Below are 13,715 nucleotides of genomic sequence, written 5' to 3'. Positions count from 1 at the left end.
CTACACTGAAACCAAGCCATCACCCAAGGGCCAACAAGTTCCAGAGCAAGACATACCATGCAAATTCTCCAGCAACTCAGGAACACAGCCCTGAACTTCAATATACAGGCAACGCAAAGTTACTCCAAAACCACTGACATCTCATAACTCATTACTGGACACATCATTGCACTCCAGAGAGAAGAAATCCAGCTCTACCCACCAGAACACTGACACAAGCTTCGCTAACCAAGAAACCTTGACAAGCCACTGATACAAACGACCCATGGTGAGGAAACTCCACAATAAAGAGAACTCCACAAATTCCCAGAATACAGAAAGGCCACCCCAAACACAGTAATATAACCAAGATGAAGAGACAGAGAATACCCAGCAAGTAAGGAACAGGAGAAATGCCCACCAAACCAAACAAAAGAGGAGGAGATAGGGATCTACCAGACAAAGAATTCCAAATAATGATAGTGAAAATGATCCAAAATCTTGACATCAAAATGGAATCACAGATAAATAGCCTGGAGACAAGGATTGAGAAGATGCAAGAAAGGTTTCACAAGGACCTAGAAGAAATTAAAAGAGTCAATATATAATGAATAATGCAATAAATGAGATCAGAAACACTCTAGAGGCAACAAATAGTAGAATATCGGAGGCAGAAGATAGGATTAGTGAAATAGAAGATAGAATGGTAGAAATAAATGAATCAGAGAGGGGAAAAAATGAATTAAAAGAAATGAGGACAATCTCAGAGACCTCCAGGACAATATGAAACGCTCCAACATTCAAATTATAGGAGTCCCAGAAGAAGAAGAAGACCAAAGAAAGACCATGAGAAAATACTTGAGGACATAATAGTTGAAAACTTCCCTAAAATGGGGAAGGAAATAATCACCCAAGTCCAAGAAACCCAGAGAGTCCCAAACAGGATAAACCCAAGGCAAAACACCCCAAGACACATATTAATCAAATTAGCAAAGATCAAACACAAAGAATAAATATTAAAAGCAGCAAGGGAAAAACAACAAATAACACACAAGGGGATTCCCGTAAGGATAACAGCTGATCTTTCAATAGAAACGCTTCAGGCCAGGAGGGAATGGCAAGACATACTTAAAGTGATGAAAGAAAATAACCTGCAGCCCAGATTACTGTACCCATCAAGGATCTCATTCAAATATGAAGGAGAAATCAAAAGCTTTCCAGACCAGCAAAAGCTGAGAGAATTCAGCACCACCAAACCAGCTCTCCAACAAATGCTAAAGGATATTCTCTAGACAGGAAATACAAAAAAAGCATATAAAACCAAACGCAAAAACAATAAAGTAAATGGCAATGAGACCATACTTATCAATAAACACCTTAAACATAAATGGATTGAATGCCCCAACCAAAAGACAAAGACTGGCTGAATGGATACAAAAACAAGATCCCTATATATGTTGTCTACAAGAGACCCACCTCAAAACAAGGGACACATACAGACTGAAAGTGAAGGGCTGGAAAAAGATATTCCATGCAAATAGAGACCAAAAGAAAGCAGGAGTAGCAATACTCATATCAGATAAAATAGACTTTAAGGCTGTGAAAGAGACAAAGAAGGACACTACATAATGATCAAAGGATCAATCCAAGAAGAAGATATAACAATTATAAATATATATGCACCCAACATAGGAGCACCGCAATATGTAAGACAAATGCTAACAAGTATGAAAGGGGAAATGAACAATAACACAATAATAGTGGGAGACTTTAATACCACACTCACACCTATGGACAGATCAACTAAACAGAAAATTAACAAAGAAACACAACCTTTAAATGATACAATAGACCAGTTAGACCTAATCGATATCTATAGGACATTTCATCCCAAAACAATGAATTTCACCTTTTCTCAAGTGCTCACGGAACCTTCTCCAGGATAGATCACATCCTGGGCCATAAATCTAGCCTTGGTAAATTCAAAAAAATTGAAATCATTCCAAGCATCTTTTCTGAACATAATGTAATAAGATTAGATCTCAATTACAGGAGAAAAACTATTAAAAATTCCAACATATGGAGGCTGAACAACACGCTTCTGAATAACCAACCAATCACAGAAGAAATCAAAAAAGAAATTATGCATAGAAACGAATGAAAATGAAAACACAACAACCGAAAACCTGTGGGACACTATAAAAGCAGTGCTAAGGGGAAAGTTCATAGCATTACAGGCATACCTCAAGGAACAAGAAAAAAGTCAAATAAGTAACCCAACTCTACACCTAAAGCAATTAGAAATGAAATGGATAACCCCAGGGTTAGTAAAAGGAAAGAAATCTTAAAAATTAGGGCAGAAATAAATGCAAAAGATACAAAAGAGACCATAGCAAAAATCAACAAAGCCAAAAGCTGGTTCTTTGAAAGGATAAATAAAATTGACAAACCATTAGCCAGACTCATCAAGAAACAAAGGGAGAAAAATCAAATCGATAGAATTAGAAATGAAAATGGAGAGCTCACAACAGACAACACAGAAATACAAAGGATCATAAGAGACTACTATCAGCAATTATATGCCAATAAAATGGACAACGTGGAAGAAATGGACAAATTCTTAGAAAAGTACAACTTTCCAAAACTGAACCAGGAAGAAATAGAAAATCTTAACAGACCCATCACAAGCACGGAAATTGAAACTGTAATCAGAAATCTTCCAGCAAACAAAAGCCCAGGTCCAGACGGCTTCACAGCTGAACTCTACCAAAAATTTCGAGAAGAGCTAACACCGATCCTACTCAAACTCTTCCAGAAAATTGCAGAGGAAGGTAAACTTTCAAACTCATTCTAAGAGGCCACCATCACCCTAATACCAAAACCTGATGAAGATGCCACAAAAAAAGAAAACTACAGGCCAATATCACTGATGAACATAGATGCAAAAATCCTTAACAAAATTCTAGCAATCAGAATCCAGCAGCACATTGAAAAGATCCTACACCATGACCAAGTGGGCTTTATCTCAGGGATGCAAGGATTCTTCAATATCCGCAAATCAATCAATGTAATTCACCACATTAACAAATTGAAAAATAAAAGCCATATGATTATCTCAATAGATGCAGAGAAAGCCTTTGACAAACTTCAACATCCATTTATGATAAAAGCTCTCCAGAAAGCAGGAATAGAAGGACCATACCTCAACATAATAAAAGCTATCTATGACAAACCCACAGCAAACATTTTCCTCAATGGTGAAAAATTGAAAGCATTTCCCCTAAATTCAGAAACAAGACAAGGGTGCCCACTTTCACCACTGCTATTCAACATAGTTCTGGAAGTTTTGGCCACAGCAATCAGAGCAGAAAAAAGAAATAAAAGGAATCCAAATTGGAAAAGAAGATGTAAAACTCTCACTGTTTGCAGATGACATGATCCTCTACAAAGAAAACCCTAAAGACTTCACCAGAAAATTACTAGAGCTAGTCAATGAATATAGTAAAGTTGCAGGATATAAAATCAACACACAGAAATCCCTTGCATTCCTATACACTAATAATGAGAAAGTAGAGAAAGAAATTAAGGAGACAATTCCATTCACCATTGCAACGAAAAGAATAAAATACTGGGGAATATATCTACCTAAAGAAACGAAAGACCTATATATAGAAAATTATAAAACACTGATGAAAGAAATCAAAGAGGACACTAATAGATGGAGATATACCACGTTCATGGATTGGAAGAATCAATATAGTGAAAATGAGTATACTACCCAAAGCAATCTACAGATTCAATGCAATCCCTATCAAGCTACCAGTGGTATTTTTCACAGAGCTAGAACCAATAATTTCATAATTTGTATGGAAATACAAACAACCTCGAATAGCCAAAGCAGTCTTGAGAAAGAAGAATGGAACTGGAGGAATCAACCTGCCTGACTTCAGGCTCTACTACAAAGCCACAGTCATCAAGACAGTATGGTACTGGCACAAAGACAGAAATATAGATCAATGGAACAAAATAGAAAGCCCAGAGATAAATCCACACACCTATGGACACCTTATCTTCGACAAAGGAGGCAAGAATATACAATGGATTAAAGACAGTCTCTTTAACAAGTGGTGCTGGGAAAACTGGTCAACCACTTGTAAAAGAATGAAACTAGAACACTTTCTGACACCATACACAAAAATAAACTCAAAATGGATTAAAGATCTAAACGTAAGACCAGAAACTATAAAACTCCTAGAGGAGAACATAGGCAAAACACTCTCCGACATACATCACAGCAGTATCCTTATGACCCACCTCCCAGAATACTGGAAATAAAAGCAAAAATAAACAAATAGGACCTAATTAAACTTAACAGTTCTGCACAACAAAGGGAACTATAAGCAAGGTGAAAAGACAGCCTTCAGAATGGGAGAAAATAATCACAAATGAAGCAATTGACAAACAACTAATCTCAAAAATATACAAGCAACTCCTGCAGCTCAATTCCAGAAAAATAAACGACCCAATCAAAAAATGGGTCAAAGAACTAAATAGACATTTCTCCAAAGAAGACATACGGATGGCTAATAAACATGAAAAGATGCTCAACATCACTCGTTATCAGAGAAATGCAAATCAAAACCACAATGAGGTACCATTTCACACCAGTCAGAATGGCTGCAATCCAGAAGTCTACAAGCAATAAATGCTCGAGGGGGTGTGAAGAAAAGGAAACCCTCTTACACTGTTGGTGGGAATGCAAATTAGTACAGCCACTATGGAGAACAGTGTGGAGATTCCTTAAAAAACTGGAAATAGAACTGCCTTATGACCCAGCAATCCCACTGCTGGGTATACACACAGAGGAAACCAGAATTGAAAGAGACACATGTACCCCAATGTTCATCGCAGCACTGTTTATAATAGCCAGGACATGGGAACAACCTAGATGTCCATCAGCAGATGAATGGATAAGAAAGCTGTGGTACATATACACAATGGAGTATTACTCAGCCATCAAAAAGAATACATGTGAATCAGTTCTAATGAGGTGGATGAAACTGGAGCTGATTATACAGAGTGAAGTAAGCCAGAAAGAAAAACACCAATACAGTATACTAACACATATATATGGAATTTAGAAAGATGGTAACAATAACCCTTGTATTGTGAGACAGCAAAAGAGACGCAGATGTACAGAACAGCCTTTTTGATTCTGTGGGAGAGGGAGAGGGTGGGATGATTTGGGAGAATGGCATTGAAACATGTATAATATCATATAAGAAATGAATCACCAGTCTAGGTTCGATGCAGGATACAAGATGCTTGGGGCTGGTGCACTGGGATAACCCAGAGGGATGGTATGGGGAGAGAGGTGGGAGAGGGGGTTCAGGAGTGGGAACTTAAGAAACCCATGGCGGATTCATGTTGATGTATGGCAAAAACAACACAGTATTGTAAAGTTAAAGAAAAAAAAAGAACATTAGAATTATAAAGTGCTGAAGAAATCTATAAAAGAAAACATTCAAACCTTTTCCTCTAGAGATTAAAAAGATAAATAATTAAATAAATAAATAAACACACACAATACTCTGGTGGCAATGTGGATAAAAACTTTGAAGAGTTATAAGACTATTATATTAAGTCAAGCAAACTAAAAATATGTTCTGAATTAGGACTAATGACCAGAGAAATGGAGAAAGGAAGTGGATTTGAGAGACATATTTAGAAAGTAGAACCAAGAGAACATGACTATTGATTTAGTATAAAGTGCAAACAAAAGTGACCTCGGATTTCTAGCAAAGCAATGTCAGGGAGGCAGGGAGGTTAAAGGAAATTTAGGGTTATTCCCAAGAAGGAATTCAATATCATAAAGGTGTCAATTATCCCTAAAATAACCTAGACAGTCAATGCAATTCATCAAAATTCCAGCAGGATTTCTTGTTGCTGTTGTTTTTATTGAGGCATAGTGGCAACCTACTACAGTGTTCTTGCCTGGAAAATCCCACAGACAGGAGCCTGGAGGGCTACAGTTCATGTGATCACAAAGAGTCAGACACAACTGAACGACTGAGCATAGATATTTACAGTAGTGTTAGTTTCTGCTGTACAAAGAAGTGAATCAGCTATATGCATACATATATCCCTTCCTTCTTGGACCTCCCTCCTTCCCACCCCTATCCCACCCATCTGGGTCATTTTAGAGCACTGAGCTGAGTTCCCTGGGCTATACAGCAGGTTCCCACTAGGGTTTTTAATGACTCTTGACAAGCTAAATTTTAAATGTGTATGGAGGAGTAAAAGGCTGAAAAATAACCAGGGATTTCCTGAAAAAATATGGTGTGATGACTTGCTCTACCAGATGTCAAAAATTACAATAAAGCAACAGTAATTAAGACATTGTATTATTAAGCCAGGGGTAGAAATTCTGACCAAAGGAACAGAATAGAGAGCCCAAAATCAGTCCCACACATACATGAAAAGCTACAAAAGGACAGATGTACTACTTAAATCTTTGATTGAGGAGAACACTTCAGTAAACGATACTGGAACATCTGAGTATCCATATGGGGAAAATTGAAATTTTATCAATATCTCACATCAAAAATATCTATTTAAGGTAGAGAGAGATCTTAAACTGGAGAAGGGAATGGCAAACCACTTCAGTATTCTTGCCTTGAGAACCCCATGAACAGTATAAAAAGGCAAAAGATAGGACATTGAAAGATGTACTCCCCAGGTCGGTAGGTGCCCAATATGCTACTGGAGATCAGTGGAGACATAACTCCAGAAAGAATGAAGACATGGAGCCAAAGCAAAAACAACGCCCTCTGGTCACAGAAGTAAAGTCCAATGCTGAAAAGAACAATACTGCATAGGAACAAGGAATGTTAGGTCCATGAATCACAGTAAATGGGAAGTGGTCAAACAGGAGATGGCAAGAGTGAATATCGACATTTTAGGAATCAGTGAACTAAAATGGACTGGAATGGGTGAATTTAACACAGAGGACCATTACATCTACTATTGTGGCCAACATTCCTTTAGAAGAAATGGAGTAGCCATCATAGTCAACAAGAGAGTCCAAAATGCAGTACTTGGATGCAATCTCAAAAATGACAGAATGATCTCTTCTCATCTCCAAGGCAAAACATTCAATATCATGGTAATCCAAGTCTATGCCCCAACCAGTAACACTGAAGAAGCTGAAGTTGAATGGTTCTATAAAGACCTACAAGACCTTTTAGAACTAACATCCAAAAAAGATATCCTTCTCATCATAGGGGAATGGAATTCAAAAGTAGGATGTCAAGAGATACCTGGAGTAACAGGAAATTTGGCCTTGGAATACAAAATGAACCACGGCAAAGGCTAGCGGAGTTTTGCCAAGAGAACGCACTGGTCATAGCAAACACCCTCTTCCAACAACACAAGAGATGTCCCTACAAATGAACATCATCAGATGGCCAACACCGAAATCAGACTGATTATATTCTTTGCAGCCAAAGATGGAGAAGCTCTATATAGTCAGCAAAAACAAGACCAGGAGATGACTGTGGCTCAGATCATGAACTCCTTATTGCCAAATTCAGACTTAAATTGAAGAAAGTAGGGAAAACCCCTAGACCATTCAGGTATAACCTAAATCAAACCCCTTACGATTATACAGTGGAAGTGAGAAGTAGATTCAAGGGATTAGATCTAATAAACAGAGTGCGTGAAGAACTATGGACGGAGGTTCAGGACTTTGTACAGTAGGCAGTGATCAAGATCAACCCCAAGAAGAAGAAAGGCAAAATGGTTGTCTGAGGAGCCCTTACAAATAGCTGAGAAAAGGAGAGAAGTGAAAGGCAAAGGAGAAAAGGAAAGATATAAGCATCTGAATGCAGAGTTCCAAAGAATAGCAAGGAGAGATAAGAAAGTCTTCCTCAGCAATCAATGCAAAGAAATAGAGGAAAACAATAGAATGAGAAACTAGACATCTCTTCAAGAAATTAGATACCAAGGAAACTTTTCATGCAAAGATGGGCTTGATAAAGGACAGAAATGGTAGGGATCTAACAGAAGCAGAAGATATTAAGAAGAGGTAGCAAGAATACACAGAAGACTTGTACAAAAAAGATCTTCATGACCCAGATAATCACAATGATGTGATCACTCACCTAGAGCCAGACATCCTGGAATGTGAAGTCAAGTGGGCCTTAGGAAGCATCACTATGAACAAAGCTAGTGGAGGTGATGGAATTCCAATTGAGCTATTTCAAATCCTAAAAGATGATGCTGTCAAAGTGCTGCACTCAATATGCCAGCAAATTTGGAAAACTCAGCAGTGGCCGCAGGACTGGAAAAGGTCAGTTTTCCTTCCAATCCCAAAGAAAGGCAATGTCAAAGAATGCTCAAACTACTGCACAATTGTACTCATCTCACACGCTAGTAAAATAATGCTCAAACTTCTCAAAGCCAGGCTTCAACAGTACATGAAACATGAACTTCCATGTACTTCAAGCTGGATTTAGAAAGGTAGAGAAAACAGAGAGCAAATGCCAACATCTGTTAGATCATCCAGAAACCAAGGGAGTTCCAGAAAAACATCTACTCCTGCTTTATTGACTATGCCAAAGACTTTGACTATGTATATCACAACAAACTCTGGAAAATTCTTCAAGAGATGGGAATACCAGACCACTTTACCTGACTCCTGAGAAATCTGTATGCAGGTCAAGAAGCAACAGTTAGAACCAGAGATGGAACAACAGACTGGTTCCAAATTGGGAAAGAAGTACATCAAGGCTGTATATTGTCACCCTGCTTATTTAACTTATATGCAGAATATCTCATGGGAAATGCCCAGTGTGGATGAAGCACAAGCTAGAATCAAGATTGCTGGGAGAAATATCAGTAACCTCAGATATGCAGATGATGGCTGCATGGCTCAGGAGTGGCAGCTGCATGGCACAGGAGCTACCTCACGTCCAAGGTCAGGAGCTGCAGCCGTGAGAGGATAACACCACGTCCAAGGTAGGGAGTAGCAGCTGTGCTTTCCTGGAGCAGCCATGAAGAGATACCCCATGTCCAGGTAGTAAGAGAAATGCAAGTAAGATGGCAGGTGCTGAGAGAGGGCACTAGAGGGCTGATAGACTGAAACCACAATCACAGACAACTAGCCAATCTGATCAGATGGACCACAGCCTTGTCTAACTCAATAAAACTAAGCCATGTCATGCGGGGCCACCCAAGATGGACGGGTCATGGTGGAGAGGTCAGACAGAATGTGGTCCACTGGAGAAGGGAATGGAAAACCACTTCAGTATTCTTGCTTTGAGAACCCCATGAACAGTATGAGAAGGCAAAGAGACAGGACACCAAAAGATGAACTCCCCAGGTCAGTAGGTGCCCAATATGCCACTGGAGATCAGTGGAGACATAACTCCAGAAAGAATGAAGGGATGGAGCCAAAGCAAAAACAACACCCAGTTGTGGATGGGACTGGTGATAGAAGAAAGGTCCAATGCTGTAAAGAACAACATTGCATAGGAAACTGGAATGTTAGTTCCATGAATCAAGGTAAATGGGAAGTGATCAAACAGGAGATAGCAAGAGTGAATGCCGACATTCTCGGAATCAGCAAACTAAGATGGACTGGAATGGATGAATTTACCTCAGAGGACCATTATATCTACTACTGTGGGAAGGAATCCCTTAGAAGAAATGGAGTAGCCATCATAGTCAACAACAGAGTCCAAAATGCAGTACTTGGATGCAATCTCAAAAACAACAGAATGATCTCTGTTCATTTCCAAGGCAAACCATTCAACATCATGGTAATCCAAGTCTATGCCACTACCAATAACGCTGAAGAAGCTGAAGTTAAATGGTTCTATGAAAACCTACAAGACTTTTTAGAACTAAACCCAAAAAAGTACATCAAGGCTGTATATCCTTTTCATTATAGGGGACTGGAATGCAAAAGTAGGAAGTCAAGAAATACCTGGAGTAACAGGCAAATTAGGCCTTGGAATATGGAATGAAGAAGGCAAAGGCTAATAGAGTTTTGCCAAGAGAACGCACTGGTCATAGCAAACACCCTCTTCCAACAACAAAACAGACAACTCTACACATAGACATCACCAGATGGCCAACACCAAAGTCAGACTGATTATATTCTTTGCAGCCAAAGATGGAGAAGCTCTATACAGTCAGCAAAAACAAGACCAGGAGCTGACTGTGGCTCAGATCATAAACTCCTTATTGCCAAATTCAGACTTAAATTGAAGAAAGTTGAGAAAACCACTAGTCCATTCAGGGATGACCTAAATCAAAACCCTTATGATTATACAGTGGAAGTGAGAAATAGATTTAAGGGCCTAGATCTGATAGACAGAGTGCCTGATGAACTATGGATGGAGGTTCGAGACATTGTACCGGAGACAGGGAGGAAGACTGTTCCCAAGAAAAAGAAATGCAAAAAAAGCAAAATGGCAATCTGAGGAGGCCTTACAAATAGCTGTGAAAAGGAGAGAAGTGAAAAGCAAAGGAGAAAAGCAAAGATATTCCCATTTGAATGCAGAGTTCCAAAGAATAGCAAGGAGAGATAACAAAGCCTTTCTCAGTGATTAATGCAAAGAAACAGAGGAAAACAATAGAACAGGAAAGACTAGAGACATCTCAAGAAAATTAGAGATACCAAGGGAACATTTCATGCAAAGATGGGCTCAATAAAGGACAGAAATGGTAGGGGCCTAACAGAAGCAGAAGATATGAAGAAGAGGTAGCAAGAATACACAGAAGAACTGTACAAAAAAAATCTGCATGCTCCAGATAGTTATGATGGTGTGAACACTCACCTAGAGCCTGACATCCTGGAATGTGAGGTCAAGTGGGCCTTAGGAAGCATCACCACAAACAAAGCTAGTGGAGGTGATGGAATTCCAGTAGAGCCATTTCAAATCCTGAAAGATGATGCTGTGAAAGTGCTGCACTCAATATGCCAGCAAATTTGGAAAACTCAGCAGTGGCCACAGGACAGACAAAGGTCAGTTTTCCTTCCAATCCCAAAGAAGGGCAATGCAAAAGAATGCTCAAACCAGCGCACAACTGCACTCATTTCACACGCTAGTAAAGTAATGCTCAAAATTCTCCAAGCCAGGCTTCAGCAATACATGAACTGTGAACTTCCAGATGTTCAAGCTGGTTTTAGAAAAGGCAGAGGAACCAGAGATCAAATTGCCAACATTCTCTGGATCATCAAAAAAGCAAGAGAGTTCTAGAAAACCATCTATTTCTGCTTTATTGACTATGCCAAACCCTTTGACTGTGTGGATCACAATAAACTGTGGAAAATTCTTCAAGAGATGGGAATACAGACCACCTGACCTGCCTCTTGAGAAATCTGTATGCAGGTCAGGAAGCAACATTTAGAACTGGACATGGGACAACAGACTGGTTCCAAATAGGAAAAGGAGTACGTCAAGGCTGTATATTGTCACCCTGCTTATTTAACTTATGTGAAATGAATGCTAGGCTGGATGAAGCACAAGCTGGAATCAAGATTGCTGGGAGAAATATCAATAACCTCAGATATGCAGATGACACTACCCTTATGGCAGAAAGTGAAGAAGAACAACGGAGCCTCTTGATGAAAGTGAAAGAGGAGAGTGAAAAAGCTGGCTTAAAGCTCAACATTCAGAAAACTAAGATCATGGCATCCAGTCCCATCACTTCATGGAAACTAGATGGGGAAACAATGGAAACAGTGAGAGACTTTATTTTGGGGAGCTCCAAAAATCACTGCAGATGGTGACTGCAGCCATGAAATTAAAAGACGCTTGCTCCTTGGAAAAAAAGCTATGACCATCCTAGACAGCATATTAAAAAGCAGAGACATTACTTTGCCAACAAAGGTCTTTTTACTCATAGCTATGGCTTTTCCAGTAGTCATGTATGGATGTAAGAGTTGGATTATAAGGAAAGCTGAATGTCAAAGAATTGATGCTTTTGAACTGCGGTGTTGGAGAAGACTCTTGAGACTCCCTTGGACTGCAAGGAGATCGAACCAGTCAATCCTTAAAGGAAATCAGTCCTGAATATCCACTGGAAGGACTGATGCTGATGCTGAAACTCCAATATTTTGGCAACCTGATGCGAAGAACTGACTCACTGGAAAAGACTCTGATGCTGGCAAAGATTGAAGGCAGGAGGAGAAGGGGATGACAGAGGATGAGATGATTGGATGGCATCACCAATTTGCTAGACATGAGTTTGAGCAACCTCCAGGAGCTGGTGAGGGACAGGGAAGCCTGGCGTGCTGCAGTCCATGGGGTCACAAAGAGTTGGACATGACTGAGTAACTGAACTGAACTGAGATCTTAAATTTGAATAGCAAAACTATTAAACTCTTAGAAGAAATTATTGGGAAATATCTTACGACCCTCCAGTGTTCTTGCCTGGAGAAACCCAGGGACAGGGGAGCCTGGTGGGCTGCCGTCTCTGGGGTCGCACAGAGTCGGACATGACTGAAGCTACTTAGCAGCAGCAGCAGTAGCAGCAGCTGGTGTAGAAAGGGAATTTTTAAACAAGAACTTTTTAAAAATATTTTTTGTTTATTTATTTGACTGTGTCTGGTTGTGGCATGTGGGATCTAGTTAGCCGGCCAGGAATTGAACCCAGACCCCCTACACTGGGAGCACAGAGTCTTTGCCATGGAACCTCCAGGAAAGTCCAAACAAGAATTTTTTTAAGGCTGTGACAATGAAACAAAAAGTAGATATAGTCAACTACATTAAAATTAAGACCCTCTGCTCATTAAAAGACATCATAAAGAAAATTTAAAAAGCAGGCACAAATTTTAAGAGAATATGATACACATACCACCAACCAAGGATTCATACACAGAACTTATTTTTTTCAATGCCCAAAATCAATATGAACAAGACAAACAAAAATGTGTACAGGAAATGGACAGAACAGTAAATGTGAGCGGCTATTAACCTATAAAATGACACCTCAATTTTAGCTCAAACTGAAAAATGTGAATTAAGACCACAGACAGTTTTATGCACCAAATTGACAAAAATAAAGTTGACAATACCAGTTATCACAGGATGGAGATAAGCAATAATACTCATACACCACAGGTGCAAGAATAAATTGGTAGAAGCCTATGCAATGATGTGCCATTTTCTTGAAAGTCAAACATTTACATTCTCTATGTTCCAGCAATGTTAACAAAGACATGAAAAAGAAGGCTTAGAGCAACCTTACTCTTAAGAGGAGCAAAAAAAATAAAAGGGAATAACCTAAATGTTAATTAACAGAAGAATCAATAAATGAATGGCATGATTTAGTTTTGTTTAAAAATGTATATATAAGCTGTAATTCTAAGCACAATATTAAAAATCCATTAATAGGGTTAGTAAACATTACTGAAACGTTTTTCACCTTGTTTCTCTTGGCCTTCATTTGCGCTTTTGCTAATAGAGTACACATGGAGATATCAGGCTTATTCAACGTGATCCCATCCAAGACCTGAATGGCCTTGTCATGGTTCTCACAAAATGAATAAATGAGTGCTTGCTGTATAGGACTTAACTCAATGAGACCTGAAAGGAAAAGAAAGTTTATCAATAACTTTGCCAAGTATCTAGACTTCAATATAATTGTTTTTAGGCAGTCAAGCAATTCAATATTCTGTTTTTACAATGTGAATTTAATAAATCAATATGATACTAAAATCTATT

At 39.0% G+C, this 13,715-nt stretch overlaps 1 protein-coding gene across 1 annotated transcript in view; it reads right to left on the bottom strand.

Moving 5' to 3' along the window:
* The window catches only part of TTC6 (tetratricopeptide repeat domain 6), a 244,409-nt gene that overhangs the window by 63,210 nt on the left and 167,484 nt on the right, over positions 1-13,715 (bottom strand). The window contains exon 21 of the mRNA XM_060401450.1: positions 13,417-13,577. Coding sequence (XP_060257433.1) covers positions 13,417-13,577 — 161 coding nt within the window. The remainder of the gene's footprint in view (positions 1-13,416; positions 13,578-13,715) is intronic.

This window comes from Ovis aries, chromosome 18 (genome assembly GCF_016772045.2).
Source record: "Ovis aries strain OAR_USU_Benz2616 breed Rambouillet chromosome 18, ARS-UI_Ramb_v3.0, whole genome shotgun sequence".
NCBI lineage: Eukaryota > Metazoa > Chordata > Mammalia > Artiodactyla > Bovidae > Ovis > Ovis aries.
The sequence above is the reverse complement of the archived record's forward strand: the minus strand, read 5'-3'. Positions and strand labels throughout refer to the sequence as shown.